The following is a 21,759-nucleotide window of genomic DNA, read 5'->3' on the forward strand; positions in this document are numbered from 1 at the left end:
TGAGCACCAAGCCAGAAATCAAGTTCTTGGTTTATTTCTGACTTAACACTCGCATAGTTTCGGTGTGGACAACATGGCAAGCTATACTGTGAATTGTTTGAGCTGCCCAGGCGCCATGCATGCTGGGAGAAAGCTGCCTGGGGGAGCTACGCAGCAGGGGCAATGTACATGTAAGACTAAGACAAACTGGCTTATCACAACATGGAGATGAGGCCATTGTAAGTTTCCTCCTTCACACTCCCATGCTCCTGGCAGCCTTTGTTAGCCTCAGTTTTAATTGAAGCATGTCCAAATGTGTCCTATCGCATTGCTTTCTGTATGAGTTGTGGCTGTTTGCTGGATTGTGTCCTATTAGTAGTTTTGTAGGTTATGGATTTCTCACTATGGCAGAGGGCCTTCTCTGTAGTGGCGCCCACCCTGTGGAACGCCCTCCCATCAGATGTCAAGGAGATGACCTTTAGAAGACACCTGAAGGTGTCTTCCCTGTATAGGGAAGCTTTTTAATGTTTAATGTTTTATTATGTTTTTATGTATGTTGGAAGCCACCCAGAGCGGCTGGGGAAACCCAGTCAGATGAGCGGCGTACAAATTATTATTATTATTATTATTATTATTATTATTATTATTATTATTATTTTCATTTTTGACTTTTGGTTGTGGATGAGTGCCAAGTTATATATGCAACTCTGCTTTCGCTGAATCTATGCATTCTCATTTCCAGCCTGGAATATGGTGGATTTTTAATTTATATATGTGTTTCAGCAAAAGAAAAGGGGGAGAAGAAGTTGTTTGGTTTTTCTTTCGTCCCTCTGATGCAGGAAAATGGAAGGACACTGCCAGATGGCACACACGAGCTCATTGTGCATAAGGTAATTTCCACTGGAAAGCAGAGGGAAATGTGATTTATTCAAGAGAAATACTCCAAATGCCTAGGGCTGCCCTTAGATTTAGGCAGACTGAATCAGCTGCCAAAAGAATGCTAGGCTTGTCATTGTGCAAAATATGCTCTCATTTTATCCTTTCAAGCTTATGTTATTGTCTCTTTAAATCTTGTTATGCATTTCAATGCAGTACCTCGTACTGTGAAATTTCCTTATTAAATACTGCTCCTGTTTTGCTAATGTGTTGCATCTAGGTTGGCCAAATTCCCAACATTATCTAGAAAGTCTCTCTCTCTCTCTCTCTCTCTCTCTCTCTCTCTCTCTCTCTCTCTCTCTCTCTCTCACACACACACACACACACACACCCCTTTAGCCACACTGAAATTTCTGTGCATTTGCACGCACGAAAAAGTTGCCTGTGTATCTTCTCCCTGATAACACCGCTTGTGCTTAGCAACGGTGTGTGTGTTTTTCCCAGTTGGTCAGAGCAATGACAGTTGTATGATTTAGGCAGTTGATATGGGCTAGAGCTGAGGACACCAAGGGCTTCTCCCTCTTGTCCTGCTGTTTTCCCTCTAGGAAAACCACTCTTTAACGCTCAATCGGAGCAAACAGCAATTGGGTGTATTCCGATTTACAGCTAAAGAGTGGGCTTTCCCACGGGAAAGGATCGTGGCAAGGGGGAAACCACTCAGACCCATGCCTAGAAAGTGTGGGTCAAGTGGAAAACCGCTCAGACCCATGCTTTCTAGGCATAGGGCAAGCGAAAGTGTGTACGAGCCCCCGATATGAAATAATGTAAGGCCGGAGAGAAGAAGATAGCAGTAATCAAGATGAAAGCTTACCAAGGGGTGGACTACAGGGGGCAGACAGGAAGGACCACCTGCTTGTAACTGGACTGAATATAGGAGACAAAGGGAAGAAGACTCAAAGAAAAGCCATAGCTATGTACCTGTTCATAGGATGGATGGTGATGTTAGCAGATAATCAGAGTCAATAGACAGAGGGTGAAGTGAGAAGAAAGGTGTCCTATGTCTTTAGTTTATTCATCATGAGTCAACAACAAAGCATTTGAGTAGAAATATCAGAGGGGCACTTTGGAGTTGTGGGGCTGGGATGAAGAGAGATAGCAGAACTGGGTACTGAAAGTGTGTGGTATTGAATGACGCGGGATGTAATGAAGTCACCTTGGGACAGTGTTTAGAGAGAATATACAGTACTAGAGGGTTAGGAACAGATCATGAAGGAAACCCATTGGGAAGAGGTAATTAGCACATTATGCCATTCTCCAAAGAAAAACAGTTTTACGTGACAGCTTTGTGCTATGTTTTTATCTCATTTTTATATAGCAAGTTGAAATGCAAACTTAACTTAATTATTCCCCCAGTGTGAAGAAAATGTAAGCCTTCAGGATTCTAGTCGCTACCTCAAATTCCCCTTTTCAAAGGGGCATCTCCTTTCAAATAACCACCAAGCAGTAAAAACCACTAAGGAATCATTTTGGATAACATCTTTCCTGTGTTCGACTAAGCTGACACAGAACGGTAAAGTAACATGTTGGTTATTAAAACAGTGTAACAGCCAGTTAATGTAACAGGTGAAGTTCTTGAAATCGGGATATGCTTCTAACATGTCGTTTTAATCTTTGCAAGATAGACACAAATGATATTGAATAAACCATTGGTTTTATCAACACACTATTAAAGGAATTTGTGGGACTATTTGAGAGCAAAGTAAAAGCTGACATAGGTTGAATATAGTGAACCTGGAATCAAAAAGTACTGTTAGATTTGCCTATTAATTGTTCTCTTGCTTTTTAAAAGCAATATCCTTATAAGGTAAAGGTAAAGGTAAAGGTACCCCTGCCCGTACGGGCCAGTCTTGACAGACTCTGGGGTTGTGCGCCCATCTCACTCAAGAGGCCAGGGGCCAGCGCTGTCTGGAGACACTTCCGGGTCACGTGGCCAGCGTGACATTGCTGCTCTGGCGAGCCAGAGCTGCACACGGAAACGCTGTTTACCTTCCTGCTAGTAAGCGGTCCCTATTTATCTACTTGCACCCAGGGGTGCTTTCGAACTGCTAGGTTGGCAGGCGCTGGGACCGAGCAGCGGGAGCGCACCCCGCCGCAGGGATTCGAACCGCCGACCTTTCGATCGGCAAGTCCTAGGCGCTGAGGCTTTAACCCACAGCGCCACCTGCGTCCAATATCCTTATAATTAATGTTAATTAATTGCATTAACAGCTTGTTTTAGGGATAGGTAAACATCCTAGTAGGGATCAGGATACAGTCACGACTTTGGTGTGGTTATCTGTTAGGGCTAGTAATCTTGTCTATGCATTAAGCATAGCACACCAACAGATCTACCGAAATACAGCAAGCTCACAACTTACATACATTTAACTTGTGCGCATTAATCTTTACATACTTGGCAAATAAAAATAATAAATAAATAAAGGGGGGGAGAGGACATCTAGGAAAAAGACTTCAGCAATCCCAGTCGCTTTTGCACCCAATGTGTTTTGTGTATATGCAATTTTGGCTATGGGCATGATTACCCAAACGTAACCTCCGCATAAGTTGCAGACGTACTGTACGTGGAATTTTTTTAAAAAGATAAACGTTTGCCAGTGTGATCTATTCATAAGTATGTTTCATTAGGTTCAGTGGGATTTAGCTGCTGATAAGTGCTGTTGACATCAATGACACTTTGACACGCCTAACTTTTGCTGGGTTGTGTCTGTTGCCTTTTCACTCCCCTACTCCCACATCATGTAGATAAATCACACATTTGTTGCATATCTAGCTATACACCATCTCTGTTGCTCTGTGTCTTTGCTTTGTAGGAGACATGCTTGACCTTCTTAAGTGGCGAGCCCACCCAGAAAAAATTGCCGGCTGCCTCTCAAAATTGAAAGAAATTGATGGGTCAGAAATAGTAAAGGTAAAGACTCTTTTCACTGTTTGTTTTGCATTCGTAGAGAAATGTAATTTCCCCAACAGGTTATATAATAAAGAAAGCTTATTAAACATGTATTTCTTAAATTTCTCTTTCATCAAGTTTCTCCAAGATACACTGGACACTTTATTTGGAATTTTAGATGAAAATTCTCAAAAGTATGGCTCCCAAGTATTTGATTGTTTGGTAAGGTATACTTAATTATTCCATACAGTCTTATTTTAATTTTGGAAGTTGACTTCCAAAAGCACTAATAAACACCACTGTTGTTATTCTTAGGTTCACATAATTAATTTGCTGCAGGACAGCAAGTTTCACCATTTTAAGCCAGTTATGGACACCTACATTGAAAGCCACTTTGCAGGAGCACTTGCATACAGGTAAAGGTATATACACCCACCCCACTTCTGTGATTGTGATCTGTTTTATCAGTTTAGAATTTACCTTTTTTAATTGTTGTAAGCTGCCATGGGACCTGCTGGTGAAGGGCAGGCAGTATGTGTAACAGTAGCGCAACTAAATGGTTGCACATTGTACAATGACTGGTCATCTAATTGACTGAAGGTGGATTAAATTAACTGATCTAAATAAAAGGGCAGTAGATCAAAATAAAAGTCCAATGAGCTGATAAATTGATTGAGAATATATATATGAGAGAGAGAGACTATCAGCTTGAAATCAGTTCAGTTCTATTATTTCCATTGCCATTAAATGGTTTTCTACTTTTTGCCATAATGCTGTGTAATGCATATGTGACCCTTAAAACAAACCCTAACCGTGTCCTAACACCTAGAAATACCGTATTTTTCGCTCTATAAGACGCACCAGACCACAAGATGCACCTAGTTTTGGGAGGAGGAAAACAAGGGGGGGAAATATTCTGTGTCTCAGAAGCCAGAAGAGCAAGAGGGATCGCTGCGCAGTGAAAGCAGCAATCCCTCTTGCTGTTCTGGCTTCTGGGATAGCTGTGCAGCCTGCATTTGCTCCATAAGACGCACACACATTTCCCCTTACTTTTTAGGAGGGGAAAAGTGAGTCTTATAGAGCAAAAAATACGGTACTTAGCTGTAAAACGTAAGAGGAAATATTTAACTGTAAAACGTAATTGTAAAACAACCAGGACTAGATTCTGATTTGTGGTGCGTTTTAAAACCAGTTTCCTGGTTTGGATGTTGTGGTAGTGAAACTGGCTTAACAAACCCTGGGCATCTTCAGTGAAGTTGGGTGCTCAAAGACAAAAGGCGAAAGACAAGGAGGAAGTGCAAAGATACATGGCTCATTCTCTTCCCTAGTTACAGGAAGGGAGGCTGTGAGCGGAACAGAATTTTTCCAGTCAGTTTCTAGGTGGCAGATACATTTCTGGTCTCAAGTTAGGAGGCCCCAATGGGAGGATTTCCCAAGGCTAGACAGTGGTATTTGTAAATGCCTTTTGGGGCAGTCCTAAAGCTGTGCCCCTCTTGGTTTCTGGAGCACATAACCAGATCAAGGCTATTTCAAAAAGAAACAATTAGCAGATCAAAGGAGATAGTTGAAGGAATGCCTTCCTATTGTTCTGGGTGGGAGATACATATCTACTTTAGACAGATACATCCTGCTTCTCTGTTGCCTTGGGGGCTACACGTAAATTTACCACTTAACATACACGCTGTGGACACAAAGCTTAAATTGGAGTCTCATGTAAAAGAAGAAGTGCATTAAACTTTACAGCCCTTGATCAAAATCGGCTCCCAAGGAAGAGATATTTATATCTAAGGACTCGCTTTTTGTCACAGAGTGTAAATTTAACCGTAGGCTTTCTGGATAGTTGCCAGTATTTTGTTTGTTAAATTTCCCTTGCTAGGGATGTTTGCAAATTTTCATAGCTAGCCAAGCGCATTGACCATAGGGACCTAAGACACTATCTTGCACTGAGTCAGATCGTTGGCTCATTTAGTTTGGTGTTGTCTACACTTAGATCAATCTCAATCTCACCTTTGCTGACTGCAGGAGGTCTTCAGGATTTCAGCCAGAAGTCTTTCCCAGCCATATCAGGAGATGCCAGGAATAGAATCTGGGACATTCTGCATGCGATATGTATTCTCTTTCATTGACCTAGAGTCCTGCGTCTAAAGCAAGGTTTCCGAAACTTGGGTCCCTAGCTAGCAGGACCAGTGGTTGGGGATGATGGGAGTAGTAGTCCAACTGGAGACCCAAGTTTGGGAAACTCTGCTCTCAAGACACTCCTGTGAAATGAAACTGTAAACAACAAAATCATATTTTTTTTCTAAATATCCAAAAATATAATGGGATCTTCTTTTGTATTTGCTCTTTAGTGGCATTACTTTGAGATTCCAACCTAAGCTTGCCACCTTATATTCATTTACCTGGGACATGGCGCCACTGTATTGAATGAAATTTAGTTTTCAGTAGATACCGCTAGGACTGCACTATAAATTACTTACATTATTTTGATCTGTTTTAGACGTCGTGTAACCCAGTGTGTTATTTAAGTCTTTCACACTTCAGCCTGGAAATAAATTTTGTGTTATACTCTAGAGACCTCATAAAGGTGTTGAAGTGGCATGTTGATCGGATAACAGAAGTGGAAAGGCAAGCACACAACCAAGAAGTATTAAAGGTAACACAGTTTGTCAGGGGAGTGTGTAATCTTGCTTGTATCTCTCTATATCAACATGAGTTTATGCCAGCTGAAGTTACTAAGACATGGAACTAAGATAGTATAAGGTTGTGTCTGCTTGTGCAAGGGCACTTTTCCACTTTTCCTTTTAGTGGTAGGCTCCATGCATCCTCCAAATTTGTCTTTGAAGCATCAAATTCCCTCTGGAGTAACTTTTAGGAGAAGGATGCAGCTGGCAGAAGGATAATGGGACCCATCCTGCTGCGAGTGTGTGCATGGAAATGCTTTGTGCGTTGGTTGGGTGGTGGTGGTTTGAAATCAAACAGCTGGTGTGCACATAATATTAAACCATGGGTGAGCACTATGTGGACAGTCCTTAAGAACTAACCATGGTTAGTTAAACAAGCCAGCCTCATAACCCATGGTTTGATGTTGTTTTGTTTCACAACTAAGTATTGTTTGATGTAAACCAAGATTCCTGCTTTGTGCATAATGCTAAACTGAGATTCTACGAAACGGAAATGAAACCGGGCAGAATTCATCCTCTTGACTGTATAGGCAGAGTAGACAGGCAAGTGGAGTTGATAAGCCTAACCCTTTGCCTGAGCTCATTGAAGCTCATTTGCATAGCAACAAACCATGGTTAATTGCTCTTAACATGTAAAACTAAGTACATACTCAGCTCACTCACAGAATGACACAACCCTTTTTGGAAATCTGGCATGCATGTAGAAAGTAATAGATGATATTCACATGAATTTTTGTCCATTTGTATTTGTTTGTTTCCATGTTAATAATGCAAGCCAATTTATGGAGTTTTAGATTTACTTAGCTAAAACCTGTGTCAGATGTCCTTCAATGACTGATATACCCAAAATACGTAGCTCTCATAATTCCATCAGTGATGCAATATAATAGCAATAGAACAAGAAGAAGCTACTAAAGTTCCATAGATGTATGGATAAGAGCATAAACCACCGCTTGATGCTGTCAATTAATTGTAGGACATAAATTTTAAAATACAGGAGCAAATTGGCTAACATTTTGTATTTGAAAACTGAAAGTAAACAATTTTGCCATCATTTCAAGGGATTTGCATTTATTTTCCTGGTGAAAAGATTGTGAATAAAAGAAAATTGCTTAATAGCTTTATAGACACAAACTGTTCAGCTCAGAGGATTTTTTAAAGGTTTCATTATGATAAAGACATCATATAACAAGTACAATAACATTATAAAACACTCCAGTAAAAATTAGCTCTGATGATGTTAAAAGTTTTTGGTCCCCCCCCCCCAAATTACTTCATACTAGAAACCAAAAAATTAGTCACATAATGTGAAAGTACAGAATGAACTGGGCATTTGTGGGTCACGGCCTATAGCAATGATTGGAGAAAATTCTTCATGGCCGTGATCCGGGGCCATAATGAAGCAGATTTTTGTCCAATAAAAAATCATTCACTGAAATAACATGAGGTTCTGTTCAGGGATGTGGGTGTGGGGGCCGACTGCTGGTTCCCTTCAGCTTGCTATTCCTTTTTCATATTAGTTTTTCTTCTGACTGCAGAGAGTTCTGTCCCTGGTATAAACTATTCCATTGCCTGGTTTATTCTTTGCTTAAACAGTGACCATTCAGTTATCTCTGAAACCAAGTTTTTATTTATTTATTATTAAGAACCAACAATGCAGACTTGTGTATTTCTCATTCGGCATGTGTAGGCACAAGAATATATATTCAAGTATATCATCCAGTCTCGGAAGCTGTTCTCTCTTGCTACTGGAGGGCAAAACGAGGAGGAATTCTGCTGCTGTATTCAAGAGCTTTGGATGTCTGTGCGATTCTTCCTTTCCCAAGAAACCAAAGGGGCTAGCGCTTTATCTCAAGCCCAAGTAAGTTAACAAGCACTTGCACTACACTGTTGCCACTGTTCACGCTGCCTGGTCACAGATACGGGGGGAAAGCAGCCTTGTTCCTTATGCAATAAATTTACTGTTTCTTGCTGCTATGACTTAGAATGTGCTTCATTTTGTTATTGACATATTGATAGCAGAAGTTGGGTTCAGACATCTGGCTGCATATTTTCCCCTCTATAGCAAGCTTTTGGCCCAAGCAGAGCTATGAGATCATTTTGTTCCACACTCACTTCCAAGAATATTGTCAGACTACCTGATTGTATTTTCTGCAAGTAGCTATGGATATTTTAAGCACTGTTCCCCTTATTCATCTTCACCATAGCCCCATTTGCTTTCTGGTCTTCAGTTTAGGACTGCAGTTAATTAATGATAACGCAATTTGCAATATCACTCATTTTAGAAAAGTAAAATAAAAGCACCACCCTCCAAGTCCAGGCTGAGTTCTTCTGGCAAAGGAGATAATTTACGAAAGTTTTAACAATAGTTTAAAGTCAGATCCCATCCTTATGCTCAGATTTCTTACCTGTCCCAATTTCTTTAATCTCAAGTTCATAGTGTATTTTGATTTCTCCCCTCTTTTCACTAGGCGGTCTTTCTTGTCTCCTTCCCTGCTGTGTACTCAGAGCTGCTGAAGCTATTTGAAGTGAGAGAGGTTGCAAATTTGGTGCGTGATACTCTAGGAAGCTTACCAACCATCACAAATGCAGATGAATCCCTTCAAGCTGTCAAACTCCAGTGCATTGGGAAAACAGTAGAGAGCCAACTGTACACGAACCCAGGTAGGATGGCAAGCACACGATTCGTCAGTAGTTAAAGCAGCCTCTTGACTTTGCTGATTATCTGACTCTTGGCCTGACTGGAAAAAAGCCCTGTTTATAGGTCACTTGGTCCCATGGCCAATGTTATGTCCATTGGAGATCTTTCAAGTGTAGTTGAAAGCACTATTTAATTCCTGTAATTGTTTTTTTTGGGGGGGGTCTATCCCCATTTCAGGGATGCGGGTGGCGTTGTGGGTTAAACCACAGAGCCTAGGACTTGCCGATCAGAAGGTCGGCAGTTCGAATCCCTGCGACAGGGTGAGCTCCTATTTCTCGGTCCCTGCTCCTGCCAACCTAGCAGTTCGGAAGCACATCAAAGTGCAAGTAGATAAATAGGTACCGCTCCAGCGGGAAGGTAAATGACGTTTCTGTGCGCTGCTCTGATTCACCAGAAGCGGCTTAGTCATGCTGGCCACATGACCTGGAAGCTGTATGCCGGCTCCCTAGGCCAATAAAGTGAGATGAGCGCCGCAACCCCAGAGTCGGTCACGACTGGACCTAATGGTCAGGGGTCCCTTTACCTTTACCTTTATCCCCATTTCTGCACTGCCCTTTTTCTGTGTCCCCCCCCATTCCCCTCAGTCCCAACCAGAGGAGAATCCTTTTTCCACCCCTGCCCTGCTTTAAATAAAACTTAAAAATGCTTTCAGTTGTCTAAAGTACGCTGGTCTGGAAAAATAAAGCATGAAGTCCTGGGGTAAAGCCGAGACTCGCTGTGATCTGAAGTGTAATTAAACTCCCCTGTCTCAGGGGGTGAAAATGAACTCTTTACAATATTGCAACGATATTTGCTATTGAGTGCGGGAAAATGGCATGGTAAGGGAAGAATTCGTAGGCTGTACAAACAGATTGTTCAAACTTCTAAGACAAAAGAAGCTTTCTGTGGTGAATAGCTTTCTGTTCTAAAGCCAGATTTACCTGCTAATCAGATTTGTATAACACTGAGGGGGGTTTCGTGTTTTCTTCTGCAGAAGTAGAGACAAGTAGGGCCATTGGGTATAGCATTCAGTTTTCTGTGGCATAGCACCAGGTTGGCTCTGCAATGTAGCAGAGTTCATTTATGACTCCTGACTCTCCATTAGCTTAGACTAGATATATTATCCCCTCCTCCCAGTTCAGATGTTCATAAATCTTCCTTTGGAGATATTGGCAATTGTGATGAAGCGTGATAAAGCTGAGAGATTAAACCCAATCTTCAAGTAGTTGTTTTTGTTTTTAATGCAACACATTGGGGATGTTTTCATCCAGAGAATGTGAGCTATAGAAGGAGAGGCTGTAGGTCTTGACATATGAAATGCTTCTTCTTGTGGGAACACTTTTAATCAAGTAACTCCGTATGTGGAAACTGAAGTAATATAGTGTGGTGTTCTGCATAGTCCCATCCATTGAAAGGACAGGATGATGAAATTGCTTCTTAATTACCGTATTTGTTGCTCTATAAGACGCACCAGACCACAAGACGCACCTAGTTTTTGGAGGAGAAAAAATATTCTGAATCTCAGAAGCCAGAACAACAAGAGAGATAGCTGCGCAGCAAAAGCAGCAACCCCTCTTGCTGTTCTGGCTTCTGGGATAGCTGCGCAGCCTGCATTCGCTCCATAAGACGCACACACATTTCCCCTTACTTTTTAGGAGGGAAAAAGTGAGTCTTATAGAGCAAAAAATACGGTACTTTAAAGGATAGGAATGGAGTGGAGCTGGGATGCCACAAAAGAAGCTGGTTGACTAGTTTTCTTCTTTCCCTTCAGAGTCTCGATATATTCTGCTACCGGTTGTTTTGCACCACCTCTATGTACATCTGCAGGAACAAAAGGATCTGATCACGTGTGCACACATCCTAAGCAACATCTTTTGCCTCATAAAGAAAAATAGTTCTGTAAGTAGGAGCTACGTCATATGGAATTGACTTCTAACAGTAAAAGGAAAAATCAGTTGTCGGGGGCAGGGGAGTGAAATTATATTTGTTTCATGAATATGCCACATTGTTCTGCATTTAGTTATGATTTCTCTTGGCTATACATTTGGAAGAACCAGTAGAAAAAGTGTATTGAATGAGAGCTCAGTTAAGGTTGTGTTTGATCTAGGTGAATATTGGCTTTAAAATCTTTTTCAGCTCCCCTTTTCCCCCAACCTGGTGCCATTCAGATGATCCTGAACCCCCATTGCCCCGAGTCAGCATGGCTGATGGTCAGGGGTGATGGAAGTTTTACTTCTTTTAACTATTTCCTGTTTATTTGCTTCAGAACAGTAGTTTAGTTAGTTAACATTTGGCTAAGAAAATAATGTATCTGCTTTTCATTAATACTGACCCGAACAGTCCATTTATTCTTCTTTCTTTTTAAACAAACTAAAGGAAAAGTCAGTTTTGGAAGAAATAGATGTAATTGTGAACAGCCTGCTAGATGTGCTGCTCAGAACCATCTTGGAGATCACAAGCCGCCCTCAAACAGCAGGGTCCGCGACGAGGCTTCAGTTTCAAGATGTTACTGTAAGTGTCACAGTAGAAATAACTGGATCGAATATTTGATTTATGGCTTCCCCTAATTTGTATCTGTGTATAAAAATGGTAAGAAAAGGGTTCCAGCCCCTGTGTGTAGGGTCCATGTGTGCTTCAAAGAGAAGGCAGCCCTGTTTAGGGAAGCTTTTAATGTTTAATAGGTTATTGTATTTTAGTGTTTTGTTGGAAGCCGCCCAGAGTGGCTGGGGTAACCCAGCCAGATGGGTGGAGTATAAATAATAATAATAATTTAAAAAAAATGGCCATCCATTTGCACAAAGGCTTCCCATTGAATTTCAATATTGAGGAATTTGATTGGTCATGTACACCGCCATGACATCTTTTGAAATGAGTTGGAGGTTTAGAAATAGTCTAACCAATAAATAATAAAATAAAATGTGAGTTCCCCCTTCTCTCCCTCATCTAGCTCTAAAAATTCTTATGGCCGGCCTCAGTCCTTGTGGCTGGCCCAAAAACTAGCCTGTGTTCCCTCTGTAGGATTTGCTAAACATGTGGGAGTTGGTCCTACAATGAGCATTTGAGGATCAGGTCTAGTGCTTAACATTAGGAACATAAAGAGAGCCTGCTGGATCAGACAAAAGCAAAAACTTCTCTTGAGTATGAGTGCCAAATTAGAAAATTCATGGGAGATGTACAACAAAAAAGCAGCATCCCAAGTGGCAGGTAGGAACGTGGGAGAGGCTGCTCAAGTTTTCCACTTCTTGCTGTTATCCTGTTCCAATTGCCTCTGTCCCACCCAGAGCGGAAAAGATATGGAGTCTTACGTTTTTGAGGAGAGAAAAAGCAGGGTGATTAGTCAGGGCAATAGCCAATGGTGGGCCAATAGTGGAAGGAGAACGGGATTAAGCAATCCCTTCCTCTGCTGTTTGTTTTGAAACTGGAAGCTTTCCTCACCTGCTTTTCTATTTTTTTAAAAAAGGAGATACACCTCTCTCGTATCTGGGTCACTTGTAAGTAAAAAACCAGCCTATGTCCTACTTTGTTCAATGATACGAGAGAGGTTAATGTGAGTTAGGCTGTTCAAATCCTATTTCTCAGAGAACAACACAAAAGCTATGTAAGTGAAATAATGTCAGGTTGTGCTCTGCTTTTGTCAAAATGGGAGGTATCTTACACAGTGGGAGGCACAGAAGAACTCTTAAAAGAGCAGCTGACCTATTTTTGTTCATATAGCAAAGGTTTCAGGGAAATATTTAGCACACCCATTCTTTGACATCCAGCCTTATTAGTCTCCCCCATTTAAAAAAATATTCCTGATAGAAAAAGGTTTCTAGCAGTGTATTCTAAATGCTACTTTGTTCTGAGGGGAAAAATTAAGAGGTAATCTAATAAAAAATGTGAGAACTTTATTTTTCACTCCTCTCTATTGCCCCCCAAATTGAAGTACTGTTGACAGAGTTAATACGTGCCTTTCTTGCTATTATTTATTAAATCTATATATCACCCTTCATCCGAAGATTTTAGGGAAGTTCACAACATAAGAATATAAAATGAGAGCACAAAACACATAATAAAATAAGAACAAAAACAAACCATTAAGCCCTGTCTCACAGACACAGTTAAAAGGCCGTAGAATGTGCAGTCAGCCAAAGGCCTGATTCTGTGTATAGAGGCATTTTTGCCTGGGGCCAAAGAAGGCCCCAGGCAAGCCTCCCTGGGGAGAGCATTCCACAAACAGGGAGCCACCACAGGGAAGGCTTGTTCTCGTGTTGCCACCCTCCAGGCCTCTTGTGGAGGGGTCACATGCAGAAGGGCCTCAGATGATGATCACAGGGTCCATGTTGGTTCATATGGGAGATATGGCCCTTGAGGTATTGTGGTCCTGCGGCATTTAAAGCTTTATAGGTCAAAACCAGCACTTTGAATTGGTCCTGGAAACTAACTGACGACCAGTGCAGCCAGGCCAGGATCGGTGTAATATGCTCAAACCCAGTGAGTAGCAATGCCATACGTCCAGATTTTCCCATTATCGGGATTTCAAAGGCAGAATTGACGGGTGGGTGGGGAGTGGCGCTTTGTCCTGGATCCTAGACAAGTCAATTAAAAAATCGTGTGTTTTTTGGCTCAGCAACTTTCGGGGTATCCTGGTTTTTACTTTTTGAAATATGGCAATGCTACCAGTGAGCATCTTGGCTTCTGAATTCTGCGCTAGCTGAAGTTTCTGAACCGTCTTCAGAGCCAGCCCCACATATAACATGTTGCAGTAACCTAGAGGCTATCAGAGCATTGACAACAGTAGTTAGTCTGTCCAGGCTTAGCTGGGCCACCAGCCTAAGCTGATGGAAGGCACTCTGCACCACGGAGGCCACCTGAGCCTCAAGCAACAGCAAAGGACCCTGAAGGACCCACAAGCTACATGTGTGCTCCTTCAGAGAGAGTGTGTCCTCTTCATAGGCAGGCAACCTTCATCCATCCGGTTTAGGGAAATAGCAACTAACAGTGTCTCAGTCTTATCTGGACTGAGTTTCTGTTTGCTGGCTCTCATCCAGTCCATCACCGAGGCAAGAGACTGGTCCAGCACTTGCACTACCACAGCTGCAGATGTTAGCAGCAAGCTGTAGTTCTGGCAGGATGTACTGATAAGATTTCAGGATTCTTTACATTTTAGTTTTGAAAATTCATAACACTGCTAAATTGTACAATAGGTTCCCCCCCCCCATGTTGTTGAAGGCTTGCTGAATATAAGTCCATTGACTTTTGTTTAACAATTCGCATACGCAAATGTTGCTAAATAAGGCTTGTGGGATAAGTATAGCCTTAAGTTTGAGCAAGTTTTATTTTAATAGGTTTCCTTTGGAGAAAGAGGTGGCTTCCCTTTCCACAAAGCTGTATGGCAGTATTTTTCACACAGTCTCAAAGAATAGGCTCTTGGGGTCCTTGCACCATATCGTGTAAGCCGGGGAAGTTTCAAGTGCCACATCAAGCACTTAATTTTTAAGTGACTCACCGCACAGCATAAGGCAATTATATACTGTTATGTAGCAAGTTCATGCAGAACTGTACTTGCTTATGGCAACCTACTGAGCCAAATGCTCTTGAGATATTTGCGAAGAAAGACACCACCCAGTTTGAGTGTAGGTGGCAGGTTTGGTCCCCATGTGTTGTCAGGAACCCATTCTATGCTTATCAAAATGATAAATGAGCACATTTTATGACATGTAGGTGGACTTGCACAGAAATACCAGATTCGGCTTTCCATCCCAAATTCAGAAGCTGGAGTTGTCTTGCTATAGAAACAAGCTTAAGGAAAAATGGCATTTCCATCAACCTTGACTGCACAGTGTTTCACTAGTTCTGTGTGTCAGGGACTTAAAGGAGTGCACATGGTGACTTATAGCAGCCATAGGCAAACTCGGCCCTCCAGGTGTTTTGGGACTACAACTCCCATCATCCCTGACCACTTGTCCTGTTAGCTAGGGATGATGGGAGTTGTAGTCCCAAAACATCTGGAGGGCCGAGTTTGCCTATGCCTGGCTTATAGGGTAAACCTGTGCATGTTTACACACAAGCAAGTCCCACTATGTTCAATAGTGCTTACTCCCTGGCTGAGTATGTGTAGGACTGAAGCCCTGAAACATGTACTAAATGCAGTCTTGTCACCGAGACAAGACAAGCAAAGGGCACCAAACGCTGTGATTTCTTCCTACATGAGCTCCTATTTATTTCAGCTGATCTCGAGTAGAAGACATGCCCATTTATGTTGCATATATGCTCAGTTGCTTCATTGGTTTTCAAGCCAAAAGATAACTAATCTGCATGTATACAGATAGAATGGAAAGAGATCTATTATCAGAGAAGTAGCTTAATTCACTTAGACCAGATTTTTAACCATATAAACTGTTCTTCCTTACATATGGTGTGAGGCCTGCTTCCATTTCCACATTGGTACTGGTATAGGGCGATGTTTATGTTACAAATTTATTGTAATGTATGATGTTGGTCTTTTGTTTTTGTTTTGCTTTGGTTCTTGTCTGTTTTTTGTAAGTTTTGGCGGTTTTAAATTTGGAGGTTCAAGTACATTATGGTGGTATGGGAAACTATCGTGTGACGGGCCAATGGCCGTAATAAAGATCAATCCAATATGGTGTGAGGCCTGCTTCCATTTCCACATTGGTACTGGTATAGACGTCGTGCTAGCATTGTTTTGAAAGGCCCCAAATGTATAAGATATTTGCTCAACATGGAAATTGTGTTTAACGAACATAAGCCATCCTTATTCTTGGAATATTAACAGCACTGTCCATGTTGACTGGTGGCAAAATCTATACATTATGCAAAATTCATAGTATTCAGCTCCATTTCTTTAATTATTTACAGGTGCAGGGGGCCGGCAGAATGTGCGGAGGGGAGGTTTATCCTTTGGGTCTCCAGTCATGATTTGGGTGGAAATCCATATCCACCAAATGGGAGCTTTTTATTAAGTCTTATAGCCATGCAGAACAGGGTGGGGTGGGGAGTGTTTCTTTCTGGACCATTGCTAGGAAGGGAGGGATGAAATATCTGATGGAAATATATCTCCTCACCCCACTGCTAATTAAAGAAAGAAACCAGTGATAAAGTTGCATGTAATGCCTTGAGCATAATGCGGCCTTCAGAAGTAAGTGCCAAAGTGCTCACTTGGACTTCTTTTCTAATAAGCGAGTTCTGTACTGCAAGAAGGTGGGTGGCGCTGTGGGTTAAATCACAGAGCCTAGGACTTGCCAATCAGAAGGTCAGCGGTTCGAATCCCCGCAACGGGGTGAGCTCCTGATGCTCAGTCCCAGCTCCTGCCAACCTAGCAGTTTGAAAGGATGTCAAAGTGCAAGTAGATAAATAGGTACCGCTCCAGCAGTTCGAACCTAGCAGTTCGAAAGCACATCAAAGTGCAAGTAGATAAATAGGTGCCGCTCCAGGTAAACGGTGTTTCCGTGTGCTGCTCTGGTTCGCCAGAAGTGGCTTAGTCATGCTGGCCACATGACCCGAAAGCTGTACGCCGGCTCCCTCAGCCAATAAAGCAACATGAGCACCGCAACCCCAGAGTCGGTCACGACTGGACCTAATGGTCAGGGGTCCCTTTACCTTTACCTTTTTATACTGCAGGCTCAGGAAATGTGACTCAGTTGTTAAAACACTGAGGAAAGAACTGCAGTGTTGGGTTTAAGATACATCTTTGCAAAGGGGCTTTCTTTTGTTGAATGCTCTTCCCAGGGAGGTTTGGCTGACACTTTCATTATACATTTAGGCACCAGGCAAAAAACATTCCTCTTCGACATCTTTGGCTGATTGACAAACAATGTCCTTTTAAAATGTTTTTTGGGGGGATTAGTGGGTTGTTCTTGTTCTTATTATGTGTTTTGTGTTTTTATTTTGTGGTTTTATGTTTTGAACTGCCCTAAACTAAGGCCTGCAGGTATAGAGTAGGTATACAAACTTAATAAATGATGATGATGATGATGATGATGATGATAATGCTTGTCCTCATACCTCCATAATCAATAGAAAACACATACTTTTTTAAAAAACAACAACAACAACCGTGTTTACTTTGTAATGCCTTTCCTTTCCTTTTAAAACCATTTCTTTCAGGGAGAGTTTGTTTCATGTCTTTTGTCATTATTGCGCCAAATGACTGACAGACATTACCAGCAGCTCCTTGACAGATTCAAGACGAGGGACGAGCTGAGGGTAAGTAGCAAGTCTTGTGCTTTAGCATCTACAAATGTTCTCATCAACTTCTCCCCCTTCCAGTCTATTCATGATTGTCCTGTTTTACTTAAGCGACCGTTGATATTCGCTTGTGAGACGCAATCCAAAGCCAGTTGAATGAGCTCACTGATCCCAGTGGGAATCGAGCATGACCGAACTTTCTTAGGTTATTGTTTTAGGGTTAGTGGTGACTTGCTAATGTAAGGTTTCTCATGTATACGGATCAGTGTGATAAAGTGGATTGTCTGCCGAGCTCAGTTGCTGAAGATTTGGGTTCAAATCCTTGCTTTGCGACAAAATGACTCTGGGGATGAGATAACAGTTCACCGTTCGCCTCAGAGTAGGTCCTGAGTTAGTCATGCTCATTAATTTCAGTGGGTCAATTTTGAGGTATGTGCACAGGGCAGGATGGGGGACAGAAGCCCTATTGCGCAAGCAGAAGTGCTGCTGCCAGGGCTGGTTAGCCAAATTCCACCCAATATAATTAAAAATATTCCAAGAACAGTTTAAAACCACCACATTCTCTCAGCTAATGATTTCAGAGTTGCCAGGAACAGTATCTTTTAGCCATCAAATGCCTGGGTAAACAGGAATGTTTTTACATTCCTCCTGCAAGTCAGTAATGAGGGAGACAGATGCATCTTACCAGAGCCAGCTGTGTACTATTGAAAATGCATGAATTTGTGTATATATAGAACCCAAGAACAACATGTCATGCGCTAAAAGCCTGGAAGTGCACATGGGTGGATATTATCTGAGCAGCTTCCAGCATGACTGCTACAGACTTCACCCCACCAGACCTAGAACACAGATCATTACGTCCATTATGAAGCTGTGATTTTATTACAGGCTATAATAATATTGACTTGCTGCCTCCAGGAATCAGGCTGTTTCAGTTGTTGTCGTTCTGCTAGTTTGGGTGTTTCAGGCAGGGAAATTGATGTTCAGGCAATAGATATCCATCTCTTTGCCAGTCCATGTTTTTCAAAAGTACCTATCCCTAGGATAACAGATCTAGTCCAGCAGAAGTTTCACAGCAAAGTCTGAAGACTTGCAGCTAGGTTGACACACTTCTACACATCTTGACAACTTCATCCCTCTTTGCAGGTTAAAGACTGGCAATAGGGTTACATCATAACAGAGCAGGGAATAGTATTGTTCATCATTAATTGTCTAAGGGATTCCCGTAACCCCTTGTATTGTATAGAATTGTAGAGTTGGAAGGGACCACAAGAGTAATCTAGGCTGACCCCCTGCAGTCTTTTGCCCAACATGCAGCTTGATCCCACAACCCTGAAATGAAGAGTCTCATGCTCTACCAACTGAGCTATCCAGTCCCTCATGTAGGCATTCTAGGTAGCAATCCAAATTGCTACGGCCCCACTAGCTGACTGTGCACTTCAGGTGCTGCAGGCAATCAGAATAATTTGATTTGTCAGTAACAGAATGTTGAGGGTAAACATCTGGATGATACACATCCAGCCTTCAATCATGTGAGTCCCCCGCCAGCAGCCCAATCCGGTAGAAATTGTTTTCACATGCAGTCTACACCCTTTATTTGCGAAAAGTAAAGCCGAAGTTTGCAAATTTCAAGAATCACGTGTGTTACTATTTTAAAGGTTGAAAATGTCTGCGTGGTATAAAGATTAAGTTTACATTTTATTTGTATCGCAGAAGTAATGCATTATTCAGCAGCCTTTGACAACACAATCTCCTGTCTGCATCTCACTTAAAAGCACGTCATTAAATCGTTTCATAATCCCTGTGAAGTTTCTTTGGAGGAAAAAAAGTAGCTGCTTTTACCCACCCACCCCCCATAACCTATTAGAATCTTGTTTCCTTCTTAATTGCAAGTTTTGTAATGTCAAATGCTAAAACGATTTGCTGCACATTTCTTTCTCTTACCAATGGAATATTTCTCCTCCGCTCTAGGATTTCTTATTACAGATATTTACAGTCTTTCGAATATTAATACGGCCAGAGATGTTTCCAAAGGACTGGACGGTGATGCGTTTAGTTGCTAACAAGTAAGACTGCTTAAATATAACGGTAACAATAGAACTGGTGTTAATGGGAATAGGACTGGGAATAATACTGATAATTTAAGAACCGGTTCTGTGGCCCCTGGGAGGTCATCGTGAGCGGCCAGAGAATATTTCAAAGCTCCCTCTTCACAAGCAGAGAAGGATTTCCATCCCCAGAGACGCCTTTGTTTTGGCTCTGGGAATAGCAACAGCCATCTGACCTTGGGCATGTGCAGGAGAGACTCTGAATCTGTAGAATTCAAATTCCTCCAATTTCTCCAACACACTAATGGCAAGAAAGGGAAATTGAATAGCAGCTGTGGTGCTGACATACAGTGCTACCTCGGGTTACATACGCTTCAGGTTACATACGCTTCAGGTTACAGACTCTGCTAACCCAGAAATGGTGCTTCAGGTTAAGAACTTTGCTTCAGGATGAGAACAGAAATTGTGCTCCGGTGGCGCGGCGGCAGCGGGAGGCCCCATTAGCTAAAGTGGTGCTTCAGGTTAAGAACAGTTTCAGGTTAAGAACAGACCTCCGGAACGAATTAAGTACTTAACTTGAGGTACCACTGTACTTGTTTCCCCACCCCAGTTCTCCCTTTTCCCCTTTCACACTAGCCAGCACAGGACCTGTAAGGTTCTGAATTTCATGGTTCTTTTGTCAAGGATTCCCCTTCCCTCCAGCCACATTAGGTTGCTCTGCCTGCTTGCAAATTGCATGTCTCCTGGCAGCGCATTGCAGACTAAAGACCTAAGTAATGTGAAATATCTTTTAAGCATTTATGCGTGCACATTTGGATGAATACAAGATAAAGTTGACGACTGCAAAGTCTTCCTATGCTGCTGTCTGCTAAAATAACATATAACAACTAGTTTTCCAGAAACACGAATGTCGTTCTACTCTTACTATTGTTCCTGTAGAAACAGAATCATTCATTTTCGGTGGCCTAGGGACAAATGGTTACGAATTTAAGCTAAATGTTGGTTCTTCAAATGTTTTGGTTCCTAATGAGAAATTAAACTTTTTAAAGAGTTTTTTTTAGCCCTGTAGTTTTTCTAAGTGTATCTTTGAATTGCTGTTTTGAGAGGCAAGTTTGTGGTATGGAGAAGCGGCAGAGTCTCCTTCTCTCTTCAGCCAGAAAGCTTTTATGAAGGATGAGCATTATCTTGAGCTGCAGTAGGGAATGTGGTCTGATAGGGGTCTCTACTGGTCCTCTTTGTTGCCTTTATAGTCTGCCACTTCTGGCTTGAGCCTAACAAGCCATTAAGGTTTATAGTTTATAGGTAGTATGGAATGCCTATGGTTTTGACATTAAATAGGTCAAAGAAATGAGCACGTGTCTTAGATAGACCAGTGGTGAAATGAAATCAGACAGGAAGACTCTGGAGAAAGGAAAGCAATTCAAAAATTGACAAACACGAAGAACGGTGAAATCTTTAACAGCTTACAGCTTTTGTCCCACAAAAGATTTTATATATATATATATATATATATATATATATATATATGCCCAGCAGTTCATTGCTAACCATGGTACTGTTTGGTGTAATTTAAAATTGAAAAGGAGAAAAGATGGCTATGTTGTCGGTTGTGAAGCCAGAGAACTACCGTTGATTTCAAGTCAGGAACATATTGCATGCCAACAAATAGAATTCTAACATCAATGACTAGGTTGGCAAAGCGAAGTAAGCATAAGGATGATTGCAAAGAACTGGCAGTATTTGATGCAAGTTAAATCCTTCGTCAGCTGAGGAGGCCCAGAATGCACAGAGTTTTTAAACACACAGTACTGGAAAAACATCAATAGCCTCATTTGAAAACTTAGTCCTTGGTACTAGGCATAAAACAAGTAATCATGTGAGCTCTTTGTATCTTTTTGCATATAATCTTACTTATTTAGAAGTAAATTATTTATGTAGGATGCAGCCCTGTGCACAATGACACGCGTGAAAGTTCTGCTAGTTTTCATGGCATTGGTGAGTTGGAGCTTGGAGTGAGGCCTCTTAAGTGTGACAGATTCTCAGCTATGGTACACCAGCTGAGCACTGGATCGGCTAGAACGTTGTTTGCAAGACAAAAACTGCATTATTCGCAACATGTTTAAACGGGATGTGACAGTTTGTCAAGTACATTACAAACTTGGATGCTATGCATTCCTTTAAATAGGGATGAGCAGTGCTTCTTTTTTCTTAAAAAAATGTTTAGGGGTGCTCTCATTTTCCTACTCATTGAAATACTGTCCCTCAATAAGGCTAAACTTAGATTCACAAAATGTTTAGGGGTATGTGTACCCCCAGAAAAAATAGCACTGGGGATGAGAAAACATCCAAATAAGTAATATA

General features: G+C 41.7%; 1 protein-coding gene across 5 annotated transcripts in view; it reads left to right on the forward strand.

The window, feature by feature from the left end:
- DOCK4 (dedicator of cytokinesis 4) overlaps positions 1–21,759 on the forward strand; it is a 246,183-nt gene that overhangs the window by 154,205 nt on the left and 70,219 nt on the right. For all 5 annotated transcript variants that reach the window (XM_081928903.1, XM_081928904.1, XM_081928906.1 and 2 more), the window contains exons 16-27: positions 763–869; positions 2,269–2,425; positions 3,726–3,823; positions 3,941–4,024; positions 4,118–4,218; positions 6,374–6,455; positions 8,174–8,344; positions 8,955–9,147; positions 10,935–11,062; positions 11,540–11,674; positions 17,270–17,368; positions 19,322–19,416. In XM_081928903.1, coding sequence (XP_081785029.1) covers positions 763–869; positions 2,269–2,425; positions 3,726–3,823; positions 3,941–4,024; positions 4,118–4,218; positions 6,374–6,455; positions 8,174–8,344; positions 8,955–9,147; positions 10,935–11,062; positions 11,540–11,674; positions 17,270–17,368; positions 19,322–19,416 — 1,450 coding nt within the window. The remainder of the gene's footprint in view (positions 1–762; positions 870–2,268; positions 2,426–3,725; positions 3,824–3,940; positions 4,025–4,117; positions 4,219–6,373; positions 6,456–8,173; positions 8,345–8,954; positions 9,148–10,934; positions 11,063–11,539; positions 11,675–17,269; positions 17,369–19,321; positions 19,417–21,759) is intronic.

The sequence above is a fragment of the Podarcis melisellensis genome (genome assembly GCF_964234715.1).
Source record: "Podarcis melisellensis genome assembly, chromosome: 10".
In the NCBI taxonomy this organism is placed as follows: Eukaryota; Metazoa; Chordata; class Lepidosauria; order Squamata; family Lacertidae; genus Podarcis; species Podarcis melisellensis.